We start from the raw sequence: 21642 nt of genomic DNA, 5'->3' as shown, positions 1-21642 counted from the left end.
ACTCTATAGATTTAGGGCTTGGGCTAGCTTGGGGCTCACTTAACCCTATAGATTTAGGGTTAGAGGTAGGTGGGCTAGCTTGGGGCTCACTTAACCCTATAGATTTAGGGCTTGGGCTAGCTTGGGGCTCACTTAACCCTATAGATTTAGGGTTAGTGCTTAGGCTAGCTTGGGGGCTCGCTTAACCCTATAGATTAGAGTTAGAGGTAGGTGGGCTAGCTTGGGGCTTGCTTAACCCTATAGACTTAGGGGTTAGGGCTTGGGCTAGCTTGGGGCTCACTAACCCTATAGATTTAGGGGCTCGGGCTAGCTTGGGGCTCACTTAGCCCTATAGATTTAGGCTTGGGCTGGGTGTGCTAGCTTGGGCTCACTTAACCCTATAGATTTAGGGTTAGAAGTAGGTGGGCTAGCTTGGGGCTCACTTAACCCTATAGATTTAGGGTTAGAGGTAGGTGGGGTAGCTTGGGGCTCGCTTAACCCTATAGATTTAGGGCTTGGGCTAGCTTGGGGCTTGCTTAACCCTATAGATTTAGGGTTAGAGGTAGGTGGGCTAGCTTGGGGCTCACTTAACCCTATAGATTTAGGGTTAGAGGTAGGTGGGCTAGCTTGGGGCTCACTTAACCTATAGATTTAGGGCTTGGGCTAGCTTGGGGCTCACTTAACCCTATAGATTTAGGGTTAGTGCTTAGGCTAGCTTGGGGCTCGCTTAACCCTATAGATTTAGGGGTTAGAAGTAGGTGGGCTAGCTTGAGGCTCGCTTAACCCTATAGATTGAGGGTTAGAAGTAGGTGGGCTAGCTTGGGGCTCACTTAACTCTATTAGATTTAGGGCTTGGCTAGCTTGGGGCTCACTAACCCTATAGATTTAGGGTTAGAGGTAGGTGGGCTAGCTTGGGGCTCACTTAACCCTATAGATTTAGGGCTTGGGCTAGCTTGGGGCTCACTTAACCCTATAGATTTAGGGTTAGTGCTTAGGCTAGCTTGGGGCTCGCTTAACCCTATAGATTTAGAGTTAGAGGTAGGTGGGCTAGCTTGGGGCTTGCTTAACCCTATAGACTTAGGGTTAGGGCTTGGGCTAGCTTGGGGGCTCACTTAACCCTATAGATTTAGGGCTCGGGCTAGCTTGGGGCTCACTTAGCCCTATAGATTTAGGGCTTGGGCTGGGTGTGCTAGCTTGGGGCTCACTTAACCCTATAGATTTAGGGTTAGAAGTAGGTGGGCTAGCTTGGGGCTCACTTAACCTATAGATTTAGGGTTAGAGGTAGGTGGGGTAGCTTGGGGCTCGCTTAACCTATAGATTTAGGGCTTGGGCTAGCTTGGGGCTTGCTTAACCCTATAGATTAGGGTTAGAGGTAGGTGGGCTAGCTTGGGGCTCACTTAACCCTATAGATTTAGGGTTAGAAGTAGGTGGGCTAGCTTGGGGCTCACTTAACCCTATAGATTTAGGGTTAGAGGTAGGTGGGCTAGCTTGGGGCTCGCTTAAACCCTATAGATTTAGGGCTTGGGCTAGCTTGGGGCTCGCTTAACCCTATAGATTTAGGGTTAGGGCTGGGTGTGCTAGCTTGGGGCTCACTTAACCCTGTATATGTGTATGTATGTGTATATATATATAGACATATACATACATACATACATATATATATATTTCAGGCCTGCCTGACGCACCGTCGTGGGCGCAGACGTCCCTGGCCGGTGTCACCCTGCACCCAGCGGCTCCACTCGCGGTCGCCGGCGTAGAGCATCACCAGCCGCTGCTTGTTGTTACCCGTAGTTGAAATACAACTCGTGGCCGGCCAGGGCCAACAAGCCGCCGGCGCGACACCTCCCAGCCTCTGCAGGCTGCCGGCCGCCCCGCACGGCTCGAGCCCCACGAGGGCCGTGCTGAGCGCTTGGGTCACGGTCACGCACGGCGCCCCGGCGGTCCCGCTCCGCAGCCGCCCGCACGGGCGCCCACCGGAACCGCTGCTCCGGCGCGTCGGGCCGGCACGGCGCCGCCGTCAGCCGCTGCCCTCGAGCTTCGGCGCATTTGCCGTGCGCTTCGTTGTACAGCGTGAGGGAGCGGGAGGCTGCGGCGGGGGTGAGCGGAGGTGTTGTTCCCCGTGGGAATTTTGGGGAGGTGGGGGGTTGTTGGGGGTCCCGGCACGCGCGTACGCACCCCTGGTCGGCTCCTCCGCTGCCGCTGCTGTCTCGTTCGTACCTGCGGGGTGGACATCGCCGTCACCTTGACTCTGCCCGCGATACCATCGCCTCCTCTGCCTGCAACAGCATCACCTTGACTCTGCCTGTGATACCATCGCCTTGACTCTGCCTGCAATCTCCGTCACCTTGACTCTGCCCACTGCATGGTCACCTAACTCTGCCCACGTACCATCACCTTGACTGCCCACAAAATCGTCACCTTGACTCTGCCTGCAACAGCATCACCTTGACTCTGCCTGTGATACCATCGCCTTGACTCTGCCTGCATCTCCGTCACCTTGACTCTGCCCACTGCATGGTCACCTTAACTCTGCCCACGATACCATCAACTTGACTGCCCACAAAATCGTCACCTTGACTCTGCCTGCAACAGCATCACCTTGACTCTGCCTGTGATACCATCGCCTTGACTCCTGCCTGCATCTCCGTCACCTTGACTCTGCCCACTGCATGGTCACCTTAACTCTGCCCACAATACCATCACCTTGACTGCCCACAAAATCGTCACCTTGACTCTGCCTGCAACAGCATCACCTTGACTCTGCCTGTGATACATCGCCTTGACTCTGCCTGCATCTCCCACCTTGACTCTGGCCCCCTGCATGGTCACCTTAACTCTGCCCACGATACCATCACCTTGACTGCCCACAAAATCGTCACCTGACTCTGCTGCAACAGCATCACCTTGACTCTGCCTGTGATACCATCGCCTTGACTCTGCCTGCATCTCCGTCACCTTGACTCTGCCCACTGCATGGTCACCTTAACTCTGCCCACGATACCATCACCTTGACTGCCCACAAAATCGTCACCTTGACTCTGCCTGCACAGCATCACCTTGACTCTGCTGTGATACCATCGCCTTGACTCTGCCTGCATCTCCGTCACCTTGACTCTGCCCACTGCATGGTCACCTTAACTCTGCCCCACGATACCATCACCTTGACTGCCCACAAAATCGTCACCTTGACTCTGCCTGCAACAGCATCACCTTGACTCTGCCTGTGATACCATCGCCTTGACTCTGCTGCATCTCCGTCACCTTGACTCTGCCCACTGCATGGTCACCTTAACTCTGCCCACAATACCATCACCTTGACTGCCCACAAAATCGTCACCTTGACTCTGCCTGCAACAGCATCACCTTGACTCTGCCTGTGATACCATCGCCTTGACTCTGCTGCATCTCCGTCACCTTGACTCTGCCCCCTGCATGGTCACCTTAACTCTGCCCACGATACCATCACCTTGACTGCCCACAAAATCGTCACCTTGACTCTGCCTGCAACAGCATCACCTTGACTCTGCCTGTGATACCATCGCCTTGACTCTGCCTGCATCTCCGTCACCTTGACTCTGCCCCACTGCACTGGTCACCTTAACTCTGCCCACGATACCATCACCTTGACTGCCTACCATCGCCTTGACTCTGCCTGCATCTCCGTCACCTTAACTCTGCCCGTGATACCATCGCCTTAACTCTGCCCACAAAATCGTCACCTTAACTCTACCTGCATCTCTGTCACCTTGACTCTGCCCACTGCATGGTCACCTTAACTCTGCCCATGATATCTTCACCTTGACTGCCCGCAAAATCGTCACCTTGACTCTGCCTGTGATACCATCGCCTTGACTCTGCCCGTGATACCATCGCCTTAACTCTGCCCACAAAATCGTCACCTTAACTCTACCTGCATCTCTGTCACCTTGACTCTGCCCCCTGCATGGTCACCTTAACTCTGCCCATGATATCTTCACCTTGACTGCCCACAAAGTCGTCACCTTAACTCTGCCTGCATCTCCATCACCTTAATTCTGCCCACAAAATCGTCACCTTGACTCTGCCCACGATACCATCACCTTAACTCTGCCCACGAGGGCAGCGACAGCCCTGTGGACACCCAAAGCCCTCCCTCCCCCACCAATACTCACTCGGCCGCAGGTACAGGGTGAGGAGGAGCACATTGAGGACCACGGAGATGCCCAGAGCCATGGTGGTGGCCACCACCCACCTTGACCTGGGGCAGCTGGGTGGGAGACTCTGGACCTCCTGTCTGGATGCGCTGTGGTTTTGAGCCCCACCAGAGCCACGGTTCTTGGCCAGGGCGGGTGGCTCGGGGGGCCCGCAGGAGGGTCGGCGCAGCACCCGGGGGGTCCAAGGGCTCGTAGGGGTTCTCCTCGGCGGGGCACGGAGTGCTGCAGGCTGGGGAAGGGGCAAGGGGGATGGTAAGGGTGGGGCGTGTCCCCACCTCGGTGACATCGTCCACCCTGGAGACACCTTTGGGGACCAGGGATGGAGATGGGGGAGCCCCCCTGGTGCCACAGTCCATCATGGAGACACCCTTGGGGACTGAGAAGAGAGATGGAGAATTCCTCCTTCCCCCCCCCCGGTGACACCATCCACCCTGGGGACACCCGTGGGGAACGAGGACAGAGATTGGGGATCCCATCTTGGTGCCCCCCCCCCCGGAACACCCTTGGAGATCAGGGAACCCTCCCTTGGTGCCACCACCTCACCACCTTCCCCCCTGGGGACACGAGACAGAGATGGGGAATCCTTCCTTGGTGCCACCATCTCCCCTGGGGACACCCTTTGGACACTGGAGACACAGATCCCCCCCACCCCCCAAGCACAGTCCTGGGGGGGGGTCAAAGCACCCCCAAGGTCACCTCCACCCCAGCCAGCACCCCAGGATGCCCTGTACCTTCCTGGGCGCCGGGTGCTGGCACCCATGGTGGCCTCCGCCCATGCGGGCCCGTAGCCACGTTGCCGTACATCGTCCCCACAGTCATCCGCCGCCTGTCCCCGCCGATAAGGGGCGAAGATGGTGATGGAGGGGGGGGGTGGCCCGGATGGGACGGTCCCTACATGGGGCCCCTCAGTGCCATGTGGCCCCTCCCCACACCCAGCCGCAATGCCTGGTGGGTGCAGGGCCCAGGGTGCACCCATGGCAGTGCCTGGTGGGTGCAAGGCCCATGGGTGCACCTGGGGCAGTGCCTGGTGGGTGCTTGTTCTCATGGTGTACCCACAGTAGCACCTGGTGGGTGTAGGGAAGGAGGTGCACCCATGCTGGCACCCAGCATGTGCCACGTCCGGGGTGCACCTATGGCCATGTCCAGCCTTGTGCCGATGTGTAGGGTGCACCCATAGCAGGGCTTGGTGGGTACCCGTGCCCAAGGTGCACCCACGGGAGCACCCAGTACGTGCCCATGACCATGCATGCCCAGGGTGCAGCCACGATGGGTGGTGGGTGCCTGCCCACGTCCAGGTTCACCCACAGCAGGACCCGGTGGGCACTCAGGGTGCACCCACGCCCTGGGTGCACTCGTGCCCGTCCCTCAGGCACGCGTAGGGGGAGCCAGAAGCGGGACAGGGGGAGGCCCCCAGCGGGTGCCTGGCCCCAGGGCGGCCCCAGCTGCACAGGAAGAGCTGGGTGCTATCAGCACCCACCAGTCCCAGCCGCAGAGTCAAGTACCGGAAACCACCTTGGTGGCCAAGTGCCAGCTTAGGGCGCTGGCCCTCGCCTGGTGGGTGCTGTGATGGTCCCCAAGCATAACCCTGCCCCCCCACCCACCGTTGTCATCTATGTCCCCAGAGGTCCCCAAGAAGGGCACGGGCCCCATCCCCACACTCACGAGGACCCTGGAGGTCCTCACAGATGCCTTCAACCCCAGAACGTCTCTGTCCCCAGACATGTCCCCATGCCCTCAGTGTCCCCACGCGCAGCCCTGGCCCCTGCAGGCCCCCACCCGCGTCCCCAGCCGCAGGGTGTCCCCGCAGACGTCCCCTGCTGTCACGTACACGTTCAGCCCCGGTGACACCAAAAACTGCCACCGGGGTGCTGGGACCCAGCGCGGGTGGCTGCTTCCGCTACGGGTGACACCGCAGGGAGGCTGCCACCCCGGCGCCCGCTGCTGCCACCCTCCAAGCTTTTACTGCGGCAGGATGGGCACTGCAAGGTTCCTTTTAAATAATATTAATAATATTAATAATAATAAAAAATATACAGCAGTCGTTTGCCCGTCCCCCCCCCCCCCTCCCACCCACCACCCCGAATAAACGGATGCGGTGGGAAAAGCGGCCCCACGGCGGGCACCCGTCGGACGAGGGTGGGTGCTCGGACCTCCGAGGGGGAATCGGGCCAGTGCAACGGTGGCGGGGTAGAGGGGAAAGGGAGTCCCTCGAGCGTCCCCACGCCGGCTTGGGGGCGGCGGCAGGGAGAGGTGGCTCCTCCAGGCCTTTGGGGTCCCCGGGGTGCTGGAGCGGGTGCTGAAGGGGCTCAAGCTTGGGGCGTGGAGGGCTCCCGGGCTGGGCTCGGCCGGCGCCGCAGGCTCTTCTCGTCCTCCTGGAGAGAGATGGGAGACAGAGGTGAGGCTGGGAGAGGACCTGGTGCAGCACCCATGGGTGCCAGGCTATGCCTGAGCCTGCACGGAGTTGGGGAGGGGGCACATGGGTGGGACTCTGACTGTGACATGATGCAGCACCTGTGGGTGCCAGGCTGTAGCCAGCTCCACACAGAGCCGGGGGACACCCTGGGACCAGGATGTGACACAGCACACCAAGGACATGGCCCAGCACCCATGGGTGCCAGCCTGTCCCCAACCCTGCTGGGAATTTAAGGACATACAGGGGTGGCTGGGACCAGGATACAACACAGCACCCTTAGGTGCTGGGCTGTCCCTAAGCCCATAGGGAACTGAGGGATACCCAGAGACAGAACTGAGACCATGACCTGATGCAGCACCCGTGGGTGCCAGGCTGTACCAGTGCCTGCACAGAGCAGGGGGACACAAGAGGTGGCTGGGACGCAACACAGCACCTATGGGTGCCAGGCTGTCCCCAATCCTACACAGAGCTGGAGGACACTTGGGAAAGGTTGGGACTGGGACCGGCCCCACACACAGGCCAGGAGCACCCAAGGGAGCCCTCAACACCCAGCCCTGGATACACTCACCGTCTCGGAGGCTCCAAGCCACTCGGCTGGGGCAAAAGCCTCCTCCTCGCCCCGCGCCACCTCCAGCCCCTCTTCCTCGTACTCGGTGAGGTAGTCGGACTCCTCTGCGGGTGCGAAAGAGAGAGGGTGGCAGGGTGGCTCCCTCGTGTCCCCATCCCTGTGTCCCCTGTCCCTTGCTCACCGTCTGCGTAACCGTCTGACACGTAGCTCTTGGCGGGCTCGATGCGGGACACGATCTCTGCCAGGTCCGTGAAGCCGGCGCTGGGGCACGTCAGCACCTTTGGGTGGGGAGGAAAAGTGGGTCCCGAGATGCCTGGAGATGTCCCCGAGGAGGGGACGGGGACAGAGAAGGGATGGGAGTGGGATGAAGGAGGCACCAAGAATGTTGCAGGGAGGAAGAGAAGAGGGATGGGGTAGGGAAGAACAAGAAGATGGGCAAACGGAATGGGAGGGGACATGGGGGACACACAGGGTGGGTGAGGGGGACAGAAGGACGTTGGGAGGGACAGGAGATGGACTGCAGGGGACAGAAGGACATTGGGGAAGACAGGAGATGGACCGGAGGAAAGAGGAAGATGGACTGTGGAGGGACACGAAGACGCTGGTGGGACAGGAGAGGGACTTGATGGGGACAGAAGGACGTTGGAAGGGACAGGAAGATACTGGTGGGACAGGAGAGGGACTTGATGGGGACAGAAGGACGTTGGAAGGGGCAAGAAGGTGGACCGCAAGGGACAGGGGTGCTACTCCGAGCCCCAGAGCTGCCTCCAGGATCAGGTGCTGAGAGCAGCTGGGGTGAAAAAACTCAAAACTGGGGCACCAGGGCTGGGATGCCCCGTCTGGGGCAGGGCCCGCGGTGCCACGGCTAGGCCCCCACCCCAGCCCCGCTCCCCATCCCTGCTCACGTCCATGCGCTTGCTCTCGTAGAAGTCGGCCGAGCGCCGGTCCTTCACCATCTTCTCGATGATGTCCCCGCGGCTCCAGCCGTCGAAGACCACCTTGCCGTGCTGGTAGCCCACGTCCTGCGAGGAGAGCGGGCACAGCCCACCGCTGGCTGGGGCAGCTCGACTGGGGGCCTAGGTAACCCCACACGATGGTCTGGGCAACTCAACCGTTGACCGGGGCAACCCAACTGATGGCCTCAGCACCCCCAAAAAAAGTCAAGACCCTGTCAGTGAAGGCCAAGATGCCCCAAACAACGGCCTGGGCTTCGCAACTGATGGCCTAGGCACCCCGTGAAGGGCCAAGGCACCCCAAAACGATGGCTGGGACATCTCAGACGAAGGCCTGGACACTTCGTTAATGGCTACAGCATAATAACTAATAGCCCAGGCACCCTGTTAATATCTGGGACACCCCAAACGGTGACCTGGGCACCCCGAAGGACAGGACACTCCAAACTAAGACCTGGGCATCCCATCAACGGCCTGGGCACCCCAAATGAAGGCCTAGGCATCCTATTAATGGTTGAGGAACCTCAAAAGATGACCATGCCACTCCGAATGAAGACTTGTGCATCCCCATCAACAGCCCGGGCTCCCCAAATGAAGGTCTGGGCACCCCATTAATAGTGGGGCACCTAAAATTAAGGGCAAGACACCCCAAATGAAGACCTGGACACCCCATTAATGGCCTGGGCGCCCCACCACCACCCTCGTCACCCCAACTCACATAGATTTCGTCGAACTTGCCAAAATCCATGGTCTTGAAGCGGTCGATGGGGGGCCGGATGTACTCGCAGTAGGAGCTGGACTTGACCACCTCCAGCTGCCGCACGCACGACACGTAGGCCAGGCGTGACTGGATCTCTGCCATGTCAGGGACCTGCGGGGCTGGACGCTCAGCTGGGTGCCCCGTCACCCCAGGGTGCCCCCACCGCCAGGTGCCCTGCTCCTCACCTTGACTTTTTCGGCCCAAGGGTTGAGGCGTTTCCAGAGGAGCCACCAGCCCGAGAGGCTGTCGCCGTAGTTGCACAGGTCCGTCTCGTCCTGGCTGCCCACGTCGATGGCGATGACAGTCTTGGCGCCCATGTTGCGGGCGATGTCAGCTGCGGGATGGGAGAAAAACGGGTGTCGGGGCAGCTCGCCTCTCCCCCGCTCCCCGCCCCGGCGCGGCTCGGCGGCACCCGTTTCTCAAAGTTCCCCAAACGAGAGCAGAGCGGGGAAAACGGAGACAGCGCAGGCGGCACCTCAAAGCCTGGCGCGGCCAGCAAAGCCGCGGCGGCAATCGGTGGGAAGACGAGCGGAGTGGGTGCTAGTGCCAGGTGGTGACGCGGTGGCCGGGAGCAGTGACGCAACCCAGCGCGGGCGTGGGCGAGATGGGGATGCATCAGTGGTGGGACTCAGCTGAGCACCGAGACGCACCTAAGCGCCAACACTGCCCCTGGAGGGCACCCAGTGCCGAGGGCACACTCGGTACTAAGATGCACCCAAGTGCCGAGGACGTCCCAGGATGGTGCCTAGGGCCAAAATGCACCCAAGCGCCAAGATGCACCTGAGCACCAAGGATGTCCCAGGAGGGCACCTGGTGCCAAGATGCACCTAAGCACCAAGGATGCTCCAGGAGAGCACCTAGCGCCGAGATGCAGCCAAGCACCAAGGACATCCCAGGAGGGCACCCAGCACCGAGATGCACCCAAGCACCGAGGATGCCCCAGGAGGGCACCCGGCACCAACATGCACCTAAGCACCAAGGACATCAAGGAGGGCACCTGGTGCCAAGATGCACCCAAGCGCCAAGGATGCCCCAGGAGGGCACCTAGGACTAAGATGCATCCAAGCACCAAGAGGCACCTAAGCGCCAAGGACATCCCAGGAGGGCACTTGGTGCTGAGATGCACCCAAGTGCCGAGGATGCCCCAGGAGGGCACCTAGGACTAAGATGCATCCAAGCACCAAGAGGCACCTAAGCGCCAAGGACATCCCAGGAGGGCACCTGGTGCTGAGATGCACCCAAGCGCCAAGGATGCCCCAGGAGGGCACCTAGGGCTAAGATGCATCCAAGCACCAAGAGGCACCTAAGCGCCAAGGACATCCCAGGAGGGCACCTGGTGCTGAGATGCACCCAAGCGTCAAGGATGCCCCAGGAGGGCACCTAGGGCTAAGATGCATCCAAGCACCAAGAGGCACCTAAGCGCCAAGGACATCCCAGGAGGCCACCTAGGGCCACGATGCACCCAAGCGCCAAGAGGCGCCTGAGCGCTAAGGATGTCCTAGGAGGGCACCCGGTGCCAACGACACCGAGAAACGCTACGAGGTGGAGGCGGCTCGCAAGAAAATGAGCATGGAGAGCAGCCGGGTGCCGAGGACACCAAGAAACGGCGCGTGATGCAGATGGCTTAGGCGGCGCCGGGTGCCGCGGCACCCACCCAGCCGCCCCGGTGCCGAGGGGAGCCGGAGCGGCGGGTTACTTGCCTGGCAGGTTGTTGATGTAACCACCGTCCATCAGCAAGTTGCCGTCCTTGGGGTCGCAGAGTGGCGGTAGGTACCCAGAAAGGGTCATGCTGGCTCGCACGTACCGCCAGAGCGAGCCTAGCCAGCGGGAACAAACGCAGTGAGCGCCGCGGCGTCTGCGCCCCGCGCCGGGGCGGCACGCGCACCCCTAACCGGAGCTCACGGACCTGCCTAACTGGTGGCGGCGGGGGACACGGCTGCGCCGGGGCTTGGAAGGAAGGATGAGGGTGGCTCGAGCCGAGCCGGGCGGGGTTTTTTTTTTTTTATTTTTTTAAATTTTGGGTTTTCGGTTTGGTTTGATTTTTCGGCGCCCACCCATCCAAGCCGGCGGGTCGGGGCGAGCGAGATGCTGACCTGGGACATTGTTAACATAGCAGCCGTCCACGAGCCAGTGGCCGTCCTTGGGGTCGCAGAGCGGAGGTAGGTAGGGGGTATAAGACGCACTGGCTCGGACGTAGCGCCAAACGCTGCCTGCCGGAGGGAGAGGACACGAGTCACGGCCACAGGGTGGAGGAGGACACAGGGTGGTGGAGGAGAAACAAGAGGGACAGAGGACACACGTGCAAGCTTGGGGACGGTCACCCAGCATGGATGACTGAGACTGAAGGGAGTCAAGCAGCCGGTGCTGCCCAGGTCCCGGAGGGAACGTGCTCAGTCCCAGGCCAAGGAGATGCACCAGGGAAGGTACTTCGGCCTCGCCGGGAGGAGGAGGACGGTCCCTGCAGGCGCCGGGAGCGGTTAAGAGCGGTGAGTCGAGGGTTAGTTGGCGTTAGAGGACGGCCGAGCAGGCGGAGCGAGAGGCAGGCCCCCGTCACGAGCCGCCGCGCGTGCTCCCGTGGACGGCTCTCAATGTCCCAGGTGAGCTCCGACACCAGGCGAGGACGAGCCTGTCTTCTCCTCCAGAGACCCCGTGCCACCATGTCCCCCTAGCCCATCACCGCAGCCCCATCACCATGGGTCTCATGCACCCACCACCACAGCGGCCAGGCAGGGCTGGCACGGCCAGGCTGTGCCAGAGTCCGCACACCCATGCCGTGAGCAAGGGTTACTGGGATTAGTGGTGAGCGGGTATGTTAGAAGGAGAAGGTCCATGCATGGTGGACATATATGTGGGGCAGGGGCCATCGGGGCTGCAGGACACAGCCGCGTGCCCCAATTCTGCTCCCAGAGATGGAGAAAGAGAGCCAGCACCTGGCCCATACGTGGGACCCAGGAGGACCCCATGGTGCTCCCACCAGGGAGCAGCGGAGGTGGGCTCCAAACCCACGTGGCCTCCTAGGGCACGTGGTGTCAGTGCTGAGCAAAGTGGGCTCTCGTGGCACCGTTTCGGGGTGCAGCACCCACAAGTAAGAGGGCAAGACAAATCAATTGTCCCACGACGGGGCTTGGAGAGTCCCCTGCAAATTCTCGGGGCACACCGGCAGCCCAGCGAGCTCTTACCATCTGTGTGCACCCGCATGGCTGAGGCTGTGATATCAGTCGTCACGTTGAAGTAGGGCAGCCACAGGTCCTATGGGGACAGAGGGGACGGGTGACAACACGGGGACATCACCACGGCCAGGAGCTCACCGGAGGACCACAGCCCACCCAAAGGTGCTCGTCCCAGCCTCACCCAACGCACCTCGATCTGCTTATCCTGGAAAACCTTATTAATGCTGGCATTGAAGGCCGAGCCCGAAAACATGGAGGTGATGGGGTAGGTGAGGTCCAGGACGGTCTCGAACACCGAGTTCATGCACTACAGGAAAAGAGGACAGAAAAGATGGAAGGAAGTGTCTTCAGCGACACCTCGGAGCAGGGCCGGCTGCCGACGGCGACTTTTCGGGCCCCGCGAGGGGGTGAGCTCGGCGCTCACCTTGGCCCACTCGCGGGCCCGCTGCTTGGTGCGCACGGCGCTGCGCTCCTCGGCGTAGAGCGCGCCGATGAAGGAGCCGATGGAGGTGCCGCCGATCATGTCGATGGGGATCCCTGCCTCCTCCATGGCCTTGATCACCCCGATATGAGAGCAGCCCCTGACAAAGAAAGGAAAAGGAGGAGGAGGAAGGATCACAGTGCCAACGGCTGCTCCGCGGCACGGCCGAATGTGGTGGGGGGGCCGGGGTCGCCCACCTGGCGCCGCCTCCACCCAGGACCAGGGCGATGGTGTTGCCGGTGAGCACCCGCGCCAGGCGGGAGAAGTCGCTGTGCCGGTCGGCGTTCTTCTCGAACACCTTCTCGTACATCTCCCTCTGCGGGCAGGAGAGAGAGGGCGGGCTAGAACGGCGGCTCCGCGTCCCGGCACGGGACCGGCCGGAGCCGTACGTACCAGTTTGGTGGGGCTGCGGCGGGAGAAGACGCGGCGGGGACACTTGATGTGCAGGTGGCCAGAGCACCAGCTGCGCATGTTGAGCCATTCGACGGTGCGGCAAGGGCTGGCGCCGTCCTCGCGGTGCAGCAGGATCAGCTGCTTCAGGGCGCGCACGGCCGTGTTTTCCAACATCTGCTCCAGCTGCCGAGGCCATCAATGAGGGACGCCCGCGCCACCGGCTCGGCACGCTCCGCCCGCGCCCCGTTGGCGCAACTCACCTCTCCCAGAGCCGGTTCCTGGTCTCCCAGCCCCACGATGAGGATGCAGTCCGCCTGCCGGATGCAACGCACGGTCCAGGGCGTCAGGGTGCAGTCGGTTTGGTAGAGCACGATGCGGTGGATGTCTTCTTGCTGGGCCAGCCAGCCCGACAGGCGGTATTCGTGGATGCTGCCGGGAAGGAGCCGTCGTCAGCCACTGACACCGGCTCCCCCCAGCACGTGCCGTTTTGCTCCTGTCGCTCTTTTACCTGTCCAGCGCCGATGAGCCGAGCCGGGCACGGATGATATCGCTAGTGAGGAGCAGCGTGGGACCTGCGAGAGTTGGGGACGGGGTCACTACCACGCCACGTTCACCATGGGGCCAAGGCCACCACTGCGGTTCCGCGGTCACCACCGTGACCGCTGCCGTGCTGTGGTCACAGCCATGCCGCGGTCACCATCACGGTCACCGTCATGCCGCGGTCACCGCAGGTTGGCCCTCACCGATGGCATTGAGCGCGTGCTTGAGCTCCAAGGTGAAGGCGGCCGTGGGCACGTCGTCGCACACCGGCAGCACGGCCACTGTCGACAGGTTGCTCGTGGGATTGGTGGGCTCCGAGCTGGAGGCCATGCCCAAGCCAGAGCCTGCAAGGACAGAGACACTGGCAACCTAGGGGTGACACGACCAGGGCCATCCTGCCCTTAACGGAGTCCGGTCAAGGTGAGGGAACAACCGCAGCACAGCTGGTGAGAGCCCTTCGGGTCCTACCTGCGAAGGGGCCCCGGAGCTGCTGCAGGTTTCCCAGGATCTTCTGGCTCAGCAGGTGGATGAGGCGGGTGACGACCTGCAGGGACGAGGACAGGGACGGCTGTCAGAGCTCTCTGGTCGCCCCATGGTGATGCTCTAGCTGCTGGACCCTCAGATACCCTCTGGCATGAGCATGGCCTGTCCTGAGACACCTTAACACCCCGGGACAAAGCCCCGTGTGCTTTTTGGGGTGCAAACCTCCACGTTTCCCCATCTTTCGGGGACCTCAGAGGAAGATCCTGCCTTGGAGTGTGAAACCACCCACAGGGTTTAATCCTGGTTAAACTTTGTGGGGTTAAATCCTACTCTGTTTTGGTTCAGACAGAGCCAAACCTTCCCCTACAGCTCTCTCTGACCTTATGAAGCTCCCCCAATTCCTAAGGAGCCCCACAGTCTTTTCCCTATATCCCTTCCCTCGTGCATCTGGCTGCAATCCCAGCTGTAGCCGGCAAGGATGGTTTATGCAGAGGTTTCACCTGCAGAGTTTGGAGCCTCCCAGCACAGCCCAGTTTGCCCAAACTGGAGCAGGTTTCCGGGGAAGGAACTCGGGCTCCAGCCTCGTACCTGGGGGTATCTGCGTTTGATGTTGTTCAGGGTCCCCTCGGGCAGCTTGGCCAGCTCCGTGTCCCGGACGGCGTGCACCGTGGTGGCTCGGGGCTGCCGGGTGAGGGCTTCCACCTGGAGAAGGAGATGGGACGCGTAGATCGGAGCTCTCCCACCTCCAGAGAGCGGCTGGGAACGGCTCTCGGCGGCCTCAGCGGCGCGGGTGAAGCTCCGGGGGAGAAGCCGGGAGGTCCCGGCTTTGCCGCTCACCACGCCGATGAGGTCCCCGCGGCCGTACTCGCCGATGAGCTCCTTCTTGCCGCTGCCCTTCTGGATGACGGAGCGGAGGCGCCCGTTGAGCGCGATGTAGGTGCAGTCTGACTTGTCGCCTTGCCTGGAGGGGGGGGGGGAAACCCATAAAAGAAAGCGGAGCAGCTGGAGACGAGTCCCACCACAACGGGGCAGGGCGGCCGCCCCGCGTCGCCCACCTGTAGAGCGCGCGCCCGGCCTCCACCGCCATCCAGTCGATGGCAAAGTCCATCTGGCGCACGAAGGGCGACATGCGGGCGGCCACGGTGTGGGCGACGCTCAGCACCACGCTGGGCTGCTCCCGCATGATCCTGCGGACGGGCGGCAGTCAGGGGGTGAGGGACCCCCGCGTTGACGATCCCCCTCCACCCCTAAACAGATGCCGAGATCCGGCTGGGTCGGGGCTCGCCGGTTCTCCCCGGTGGTCTCGGAAACGCCCTTTTTGCCCCTCTGTCGGCGTCGCTACTCACTCGTAGAAGTCCGACTTGGAGATCTTGAGGAAGGTGCAGTCGCGGTTGGCCTTGATGGTGAAGATGAGGGGCTCGCCGGTGAGCACGGCCAGCTGGCCCACCATCTCGCCGGGCTGCGTCAGGAAGAGGCACACGTCCTCCGCCTTGTCGATCATCCGCTGGTACACGTGCAGGCAGCCCCAGAGCACGAAGTGGAGGCTCACGTCCTGCAGGGACGGGGCCACCGTCAGCGCAGCAGCCCCGAGTGCCACCGCTGGTGCCCCCCCGGGGTGACACGGGCCAGCACCTTGCACACCCCCAAGGCGTAACAGAGCCTGTTGGCACCGTTTGGGTTTTCTCCAGCTCCTCTTTGCTGGTGCTTTATGTCCTTCAAGACCTCAAAGCGCAGCTCTGAGGTTCATTTTCGCAACCCACAGAGCAGAACCTCGAGCAGCACGCTGGGGTGGCCAGGACCGAGAAGCCACCGCAGTTCCACAACGCCCAGACCCACCTGATCCCCTTGACGGGCGATGATCGTCCCAGCCTTGGCGTGATGGAGCAAGACGCGGTTGTTGAGCAGCGACGGGTCCTGAAGGGAGAACGGAGGCAACGGTGAGGCAGCGGCGAGGTGACGGGGGGAGGGGGGGCACCTTGGGGACTGTGGCAAGCACCGGTGGCCTCTCTGCCCTCACCTCCACCTTCATGAGCTTCACCAGCTCCCGCTTTGCTGCCTCGAAGATGGTGCTGCTCTGGCGGCCCTGGTAGGGCCCAAAGGGGCAGTCGCTGCTCACAGTCTCGTCCTCGCAGTAGTTGTAGTGGTAGACGCCCGACGGTTGCTCCTCCACCGTCACCGACTTGCGCTCCTTGGGCTCGTGGGAGATGGACTGCGGAGGGGAGGACGGGACAGCTCCGGCCACCTGCCACGCCAGGAGAGCGCTCCAAACGCCAACGACACCAGGAACGCGGGTGCTCGGAGGAGGAACGATTCCCTCCCCAGCACAAGGATGCTCGCCTCACCCGGGAGAAGGAGGCCAAGGCGCCGGTGCTGTCCTCCTGCAGCGACACCGAGATGCGGCCGCGCTCGTAGGCCATGTCGAAGTCGGAGCGGGGACCTTTTTGGATGCCTGCGCGAGACAAGAGGGAGAATCGGGTGGTCACGGGGGACCCTGCAGAGCCAGGATCGCCATCCTGGTTTGCTAGGGGACCGCACGGCACCGACCCACCGGAGATATCCACTGGCATCGAGATGCAGCGGCTCAGCAACGGCGGCGCGGGGGCATCCAGGGCTCCTGCCTTCAGCGACTCGGCTGCGGGGCGACACGGCCTTGAGCTCTGGAGATGCATCCAGACAGCGCTGACGCAGCGAGGATGCGACCTCAACCCGAGTCTTACCCGAGTCTCTGACCGCCTCCGGCGGCCTGGCCGCGCTCTCCTTGCCCTCGTCGGCGACGGCAGCGCTCAAGACCCGCTTGCTGTGGCGCACGGGGCTGGTACGGGCCGCGTGGCTGGGCTGGGCGAAGAGCCGCAGCGGCTGCATCTCCTGCGACGGGAAGGAGGGGTCGCGTCACCGTCCCGTCCCCGCTCCGAGCCGGCGACGGAGCCGCCACCTCCGACCCTTTCCGGAGGCGCGAGGGGACGCCGCGGCGGCAACTCACGTGGCTGAAGAGCTCGTTCGTGAGCCCCAGGTAGTTGTGCAAGGCCAGGAAGGTGACGCGTTGCAAGCGCACCATGATGATCTAACGGGGCGAGAAGGCGTGAGCGTCCGCGTGCCGCCCCGGGCGGTCGCCCGCGGCTCGTCCCCGCGGCCGGGCTCACCTGCACCACCCGCACCAGGCTCTCGGGGTACTTCTCGAAGACTGCCGAGAAGGCCTCGACGGGCAGCCGCAGCACGGTGGAGTCCTCCGCCGCCCGGGCGCACACCGTTCGGTAGGGCCGCTGGTGCCCCTGCGCGACAACCGTGGCGTCGGCGCCCGCGGGACGGACGCCGAGGCCTCTCCGCCGTCGGGTTTGGGAGAGCCGGGGAGGGTTCGGGAGCAGCCGCAGCTCGGTACCGTGATGACATCGAGGATGCTGAGCAGGCTGTGCACGCTGTCGCCTGGAAAGACCTCCTTCATGACGGTCTCCTTCCCATCCTGCGGCACGGACAGGCTTTTAGGGCGTCGTTCCCAACACTGGGGATGTCCCCGTCACCTGCACCCGTCCCCGTCACCCACGTCCCTCTTTCCTCGTACCGGCTCCGTCAGGAACAGCTCCAACTTGCCATCCTGCAGCACGTAAATGCTGGTGTCGGGCTGCCCGGGCCGGAAGACGTATTCTCCCTGCTGGAATTGCTGGAAGATCATGTGTTTGCAAAGCTCCAGAAACAACGGCTTCTCGAAATGACCCAGCACCCTGCGAATACGGGAGGGACGGCAGGTGACCGAGCATTCCCCGTGCCCGCCGTGGTCACCCCTTAAAAGAAAAAGGGGCGCCGCCACCTCCGGGACGGCGCGCGGCCACGGCAAGAGCGCCGGGCGGTGAGGCGAGCCCCGGATCCCGAGGTCGGCGGGGCCTCACCGCACGTTTTTCAGCATGTAGAGCACTTCGGAGGGCAGGTGGGAATTAGCCACGTCGAACTCGGTCAGGTCGGCCTCCAGCACCGACGGCGGAGGCTCCTTCAGCTGCAGCGTGGGCAGCTCCTTCTTGATGCGCAAGAACCTGCACGGGCAACGGAGGGGAGGGGAAAAAAAAAAAAAAAAAAGGAGTGAGACGACGCGGGGCTCTGCCAAAACGTGCCTGTTTCTGATGAAAGTGGGATAAGTTAAAGCTAAGTGAGACTCTCCTCCTTGCTCCGGGAGGGCCCAGATGCAGATCCACAGCCCCCCGGCACCATGCCCGTCCCCAGCGCCGTGGCCCCTCTCCGCCTGCACGGAGCCTTGGGGCACCAAATCTCACTTTTTGGCGATATTCAGCATCTTGAGCTTCTTCTTCATGCGGGGCCGGGAGGTGCTGGATATAGTGGTGTCCACCAGGGATGAAGTGGACTGGGAGACCTGCCGGGAAAGGGGTCGGTGAGCGCCCTCCCCTCCGCCAGCCCGGATCCCTCCGGGGGGGGTCTCCCCACTAGTCGAGTTTGTCTCCCACGGGTGCCGGAGCCCCTCGCCGAACACGCCGGGGAGCCGAGACCCTCCACCCCTTCGCCACCGGAGCACCTTGCGCATGATCTTGCGCCCGTAGAAGAGCATCTTGTCCCGCTTGCGGAAACGGTATTTGGGCGTCTCCTGAGCTGGCACCTCTGGAGAGCAGGAAGGCGAAGGGTGAGCGCGGCGCTGCGCCGAGCTGTCGCCCTGGCAGCCGTCGAGGTGCCACCGGCCTCGTGCCAGGCACGGCGCGTGTCCCCCCCCCCCTCCGCCGCCCCATCACTCACTCTTGAGCCGCAGCCTGCGGACCAGCACCGCGATGGCGGCGGCGACGAGCACCACGAAGAGGCCGAGCCCCAGCATCGCCCCCAGGACCTGCAGAGAGAGGCGGCATCCGGATGCGGCCCGGCGGCGAGCACCGGCGGTGGCTTGGGGAGGGCGGGGGGGGGGGGGACACACATGACACGAGCTCGAGCGTCCCCAGCAGCCTCCCCGCCGCCAGCGCGCCCCGCGACGCAGCTCACCGCGCCGGTCTGCAGCTGCTCCTCGGCGAACAGCTTGGGCAACGCGGCCGTCAGCGACGCGTCCTGCGGCGAGACGCGGGCTGAGCCCCCACGCGCAGCTCCCGGGGGTGACCCCCCCCCCCCCACTGCCAACCCCTAAACGCATCCCGGGCGGCCACGGGACGCTCACGGCACGACGTTTTCCTACCTCCGTCTCCTCCTGCGGCTCCGACTCGCTCTGCCCCATGTCGGCCGCGGGGCTCGGCCCATGCGGAAACCTGGGGGGGGGGGGGAGGGAATAAGCAGAGTTTGGGGGTTACCGAGAGCCACGCGGTGCCCAACGCCCCGTCCTAACGCCTACGCGTCCGTCCCCGGGGCAAGGGGGGGGGGGGGGGGATCCGAGCAGGGCAACGTCCACCCGCCGGCTGCCGAGACGGGACTTAACGGGGCGAGAAAAGCCGCAGCGAAGCCCCCGCCGGAGAACGGCGCGGCTCGACGCTTCCTCCGGCGGAGGGGAAGCGCGAGCGGGAACCGCCGCGGCAGCGATTTCGACAGAGCCCCGCCGCCGAGGTCTCCCCAAAGGGCACGTTTCAGCCCCGAAACGGCGGCAGCGGCGGCGGCGGGGGTGGGGGGGGGGGGGTTGCGGCCCCCGAGGCCGGGCGCTGGCACCCGCCCCCCCCCCCCCCGCTCCAGGGAAGAGGTGTCTGTCTATCACACCCCCGTGTCCCGTCCCTGTCCCCCCCCCCATTCCGGTGTCCCTCGTCCTTCCCAAGGACGGGCCCGGAGACATCGGATACCGAGGATGCCCGGAGGGATTTGGCAATGCCGACGGTGGTGGTGGTGGTTGGGGGTGGGGGGGGGGACGTCAAAGCAGCCTCTGTCCCCCCCCCCCACCCCCTCGTTGGCCCTGGCACCCATCTGGCAGCTGGTTTCCAGCCTCCGCCTCCCCCGAAGGCATTTTTCGGGGCGCCTCCTTCGCCCCGCGGCACCCCGGGGCCGTCCCACGCGTCGGGTGGCCTCACCCGCGCCGCCGGCGCCTAACGGGTGCCTTGTCAAACGGTTCCCCCGTCCCAGCCCTTACTGCCCCCCCCCCACCCTAAATATCACCCCCTCCCTGTGCCCTCCTCCCCCCTCCCAACCTGGCTGGTACTGCCCCCATTTCGTCCTCCCCCCACCCCGAGGGCAATATTGGTCCCCCCCCCCCGACCCCACCGAAACTGCTGCTGCCCTCCTTCCGTCCTGTACTACCCCCTCCGTGTCTGTGCCCCCCCCCAGGTCTGCTACTGCCCCTCTATCCCCCCCCCAGGCCTGTACTGCCCCCCTCCAAGCCCATACTGCCCCTCTATCCCCCCCCCAGGCCTGTACTGCCCCCCTCCAAGCCCATACTGCTCCTCTATCCCCCCCCCCCGGACTGTACTGCCCCCCCCAAGCCCATACTGCTCCTCTATCCCCCCCCCCCCGGACTGTACTGCCCCCCCCAAGCCCATACTGCCCCTCTATCCCCCCCCTCAGGCCTGTACTGCCCCCCTCCAAGCCCATACTGCCCCTCCACCCCCCCAGGCCTGTACTGCCCCCCTCCAAGCCTATACTGCCCCTCCGTCCCCCCCCAAGCCTGTATTGCCCCCCTCCAAGCCTATACTGCCCCCCCGTACCCCCCACCCTGTACTGCCCCTCCGAGCCCTTATTGCCCCCAGTCTATTGCCAGCTATTGCCCCCCCGTATACCTCCTCCATCCTATATTGCTCCTCCATCTCCCCCCCCACCAAGACCCCTACTGCCCCCCCCAAACACCTACTGCCTCCTCTGATACCTCTATAGCCCCCATCTGCCCCTAGACCCTTATTGCCCCCAATCCCCCCCAGCTCCTATTAACCCCCCTCAGGTCCCTATCGCCCCCCATATCCCTACTGCCCCCCCAGCCTATATTACACACCCCTCCCAGGACCCTATTGCCCCTCACCCCCCCCAGCCCCTATTACCCCACCAAATCCCTATTACCCCCCCCAACCTATATTAACTTCTCGGGCCCTTACAGCCCCCCCCAACCCCCAGTGCTCCCCTCAGCCGCTACTGCCCCCCATCTTCCCCCCAAGACCCTACTGCCCCCCCCAGGCCCCTACTGCTCCTCCATCCCCCCCCCCCCACGCGGGCCTCAATTACCCCCTCAGGCCTCTATTGCCCCCCAAAGCCCCTCGTGCCCCCCCCCCGGCTCCTACCCGCCCCTCCCCGGCCGGTCTCGGTCCTGGTCCCGCCCCCGCACTCACGCGCCACCGGTCGCCGCCCCGCTCCGGCCTCTGCACCGGCAGCGGCGGCCGCAGCGGGGTCATGGTCCCTTTAAAGCGGCTCCGCCCCCTCCCCCCCACCCCCCCCGCGCGTGCGCGCTGCCGCCAACGCCCGCGGGGAGGAGGAGGGGGAGGGAGGCGGCGGCGTCGCGGCGCCGCCGCCATGTTGGGAGAGGCAGCCCCGTAGCGGCGCCAGGGCGCATGAGCGCCATCTTGGGTGCGGCGCCCAGCCTCGGCGTCGCCGCGAGGCGCGGCTGTGACGTAAACGAAGCCGCCCCGGCGCCATTTTGAGAGTGGCAAAGGAGGGCACGGGCCCCGAGGGGGCACCCAGTGGGTGGGTGGGTGGGGGGGGAAGCTGTGGCTGGGGGAACGAGGGGCACCCACGGGCGACAGCATCCACCAGGGCTCTGCCCCAAGGAGCGGGCGGGGGGGGAAGGAACAGCACCCCCTGGGACCCCACAGGCACCGCAGGGTGATGGC

At 63.6% G+C, this 21642-nt stretch overlaps 2 protein-coding genes across 6 annotated transcripts; both read right to left on the bottom strand.

The window, feature by feature from the left end:
* Positions 1–1760: 1760 nt before the first annotated feature.
* LOC134152752 (uncharacterized) lies at positions 1761–4992 on the bottom strand. Its single transcript, XM_062598348.1, has 4 exons — positions 4904–4992; positions 4131–4401; positions 2155–2196; positions 1761–2065 (listed from the first exon to the last, which is right to left on the bottom strand). Exons 1-4 carry the CDS (start codon positions 4946–4948, stop codon positions 1761–1763), a joined length of 663 nt encoding a protein of 220 aa, XP_062454332.1. The 5' UTR covers positions 4949–4992.
* A 1251-nt stretch (positions 4993–6243) lies between these two features.
* Positions 6244–21214, bottom strand: PNPLA6 (patatin like phospholipase domain containing 6). 5 transcript variants are annotated; one of them, XM_062598480.1, is made up of 37 exons: positions 21145–21214; positions 19089–19158; positions 18902–18964; positions 18665–18752; positions 18450–18532; positions 18193–18290; positions 17815–17955; positions 17490–17649; positions 17310–17390; positions 17074–17202; positions 16914–16994; positions 16651–16798; positions 16482–16565; positions 16276–16382; positions 15951–16142; positions 15770–15847; positions 15280–15485; positions 14989–15120; positions 14771–14894; positions 14522–14635; positions 13919–13994; positions 13654–13794; positions 13419–13482; positions 13171–13339; positions 12911–13093; positions 12715–12833; positions 12461–12617; positions 12227–12343; positions 12046–12115; positions 10960–11076; positions 10567–10683; positions 9052–9200; positions 8825–8977; positions 8059–8175; positions 7335–7431; positions 7154–7257; positions 6244–6544 (listed from the first exon to the last, which is right to left on the bottom strand). In XM_062598480.1, exons 2-37 carry the CDS (start codon positions 19125–19127, stop codon positions 6479–6481), a joined length of 4164 nt encoding a protein of 1387 aa, XP_062454464.1. In that variant the 5' UTR covers positions 19128–19158; positions 21145–21214; the 3' UTR covers positions 6244–6478. The 5 variants fall into 5 exon arrangements, with proteins under 5 accessions (XP_062454464.1, XP_062454466.1, XP_062454468.1 ...); XM_062598482.1 differs by having other exon boundaries at positions 21097–21164; XM_062598484.1 differs by lacking the exon at positions 10567–10683.
* Positions 21215–21642: the final 428 nt, after the last annotated feature.

The sequence above is a fragment of the Rhea pennata genome, chromosome 33, assembly GCF_028389875.1.
Source record: "Rhea pennata isolate bPtePen1 chromosome 33, bPtePen1.pri, whole genome shotgun sequence".
In the NCBI taxonomy this organism is placed as follows: domain Eukaryota; kingdom Metazoa; phylum Chordata; class Aves; order Rheiformes; family Rheidae; genus Rhea; species Rhea pennata.
This window is presented reverse-complemented; position numbering and strand designations above follow the sequence as displayed.

Coding starts and splice junctions, on each gene's coding strand:
- PNPLA6 (XM_062598480.1), bottom strand. CDS start 19,127: ATGGGGCAGAGCGAGTCGGAGCCGCAGGAGGAGACGGAG. Junction 17,203..17,309: donor GCATCCTCGATGTCATCACG/GTACCGAGCTGC, acceptor GTTGTCGCGCAG/GGGCACCAGCGGCCCTACCG. Junction 8,176..8,824: donor GCAAGTTCGACGAAATCTAT/GTGAGTTGGGGT, acceptor CTCTCCTCGCAG/GACGTGGGCTACCAGCACGG.
- LOC134152752 (XM_062598348.1), bottom strand. CDS start 4,948: ATGGGCGGAGGCCACCATGGGTGCCAGCACCCGGCGCCCAGGAAG. Junction 4,402..4,903: donor AGCACCCGGCGCCCAGGAAG/GTACAGGGCATC, acceptor CCCCTTCCCCAG/CCTGCAGCACTCCGTGCCCC. Junction 2,197..4,130: donor CACCCTGTACCTGCGGCCGA/GTGAGTATTGGT, acceptor TCCACCCCGCAG/GTACGAACGAGACAGCAGCG.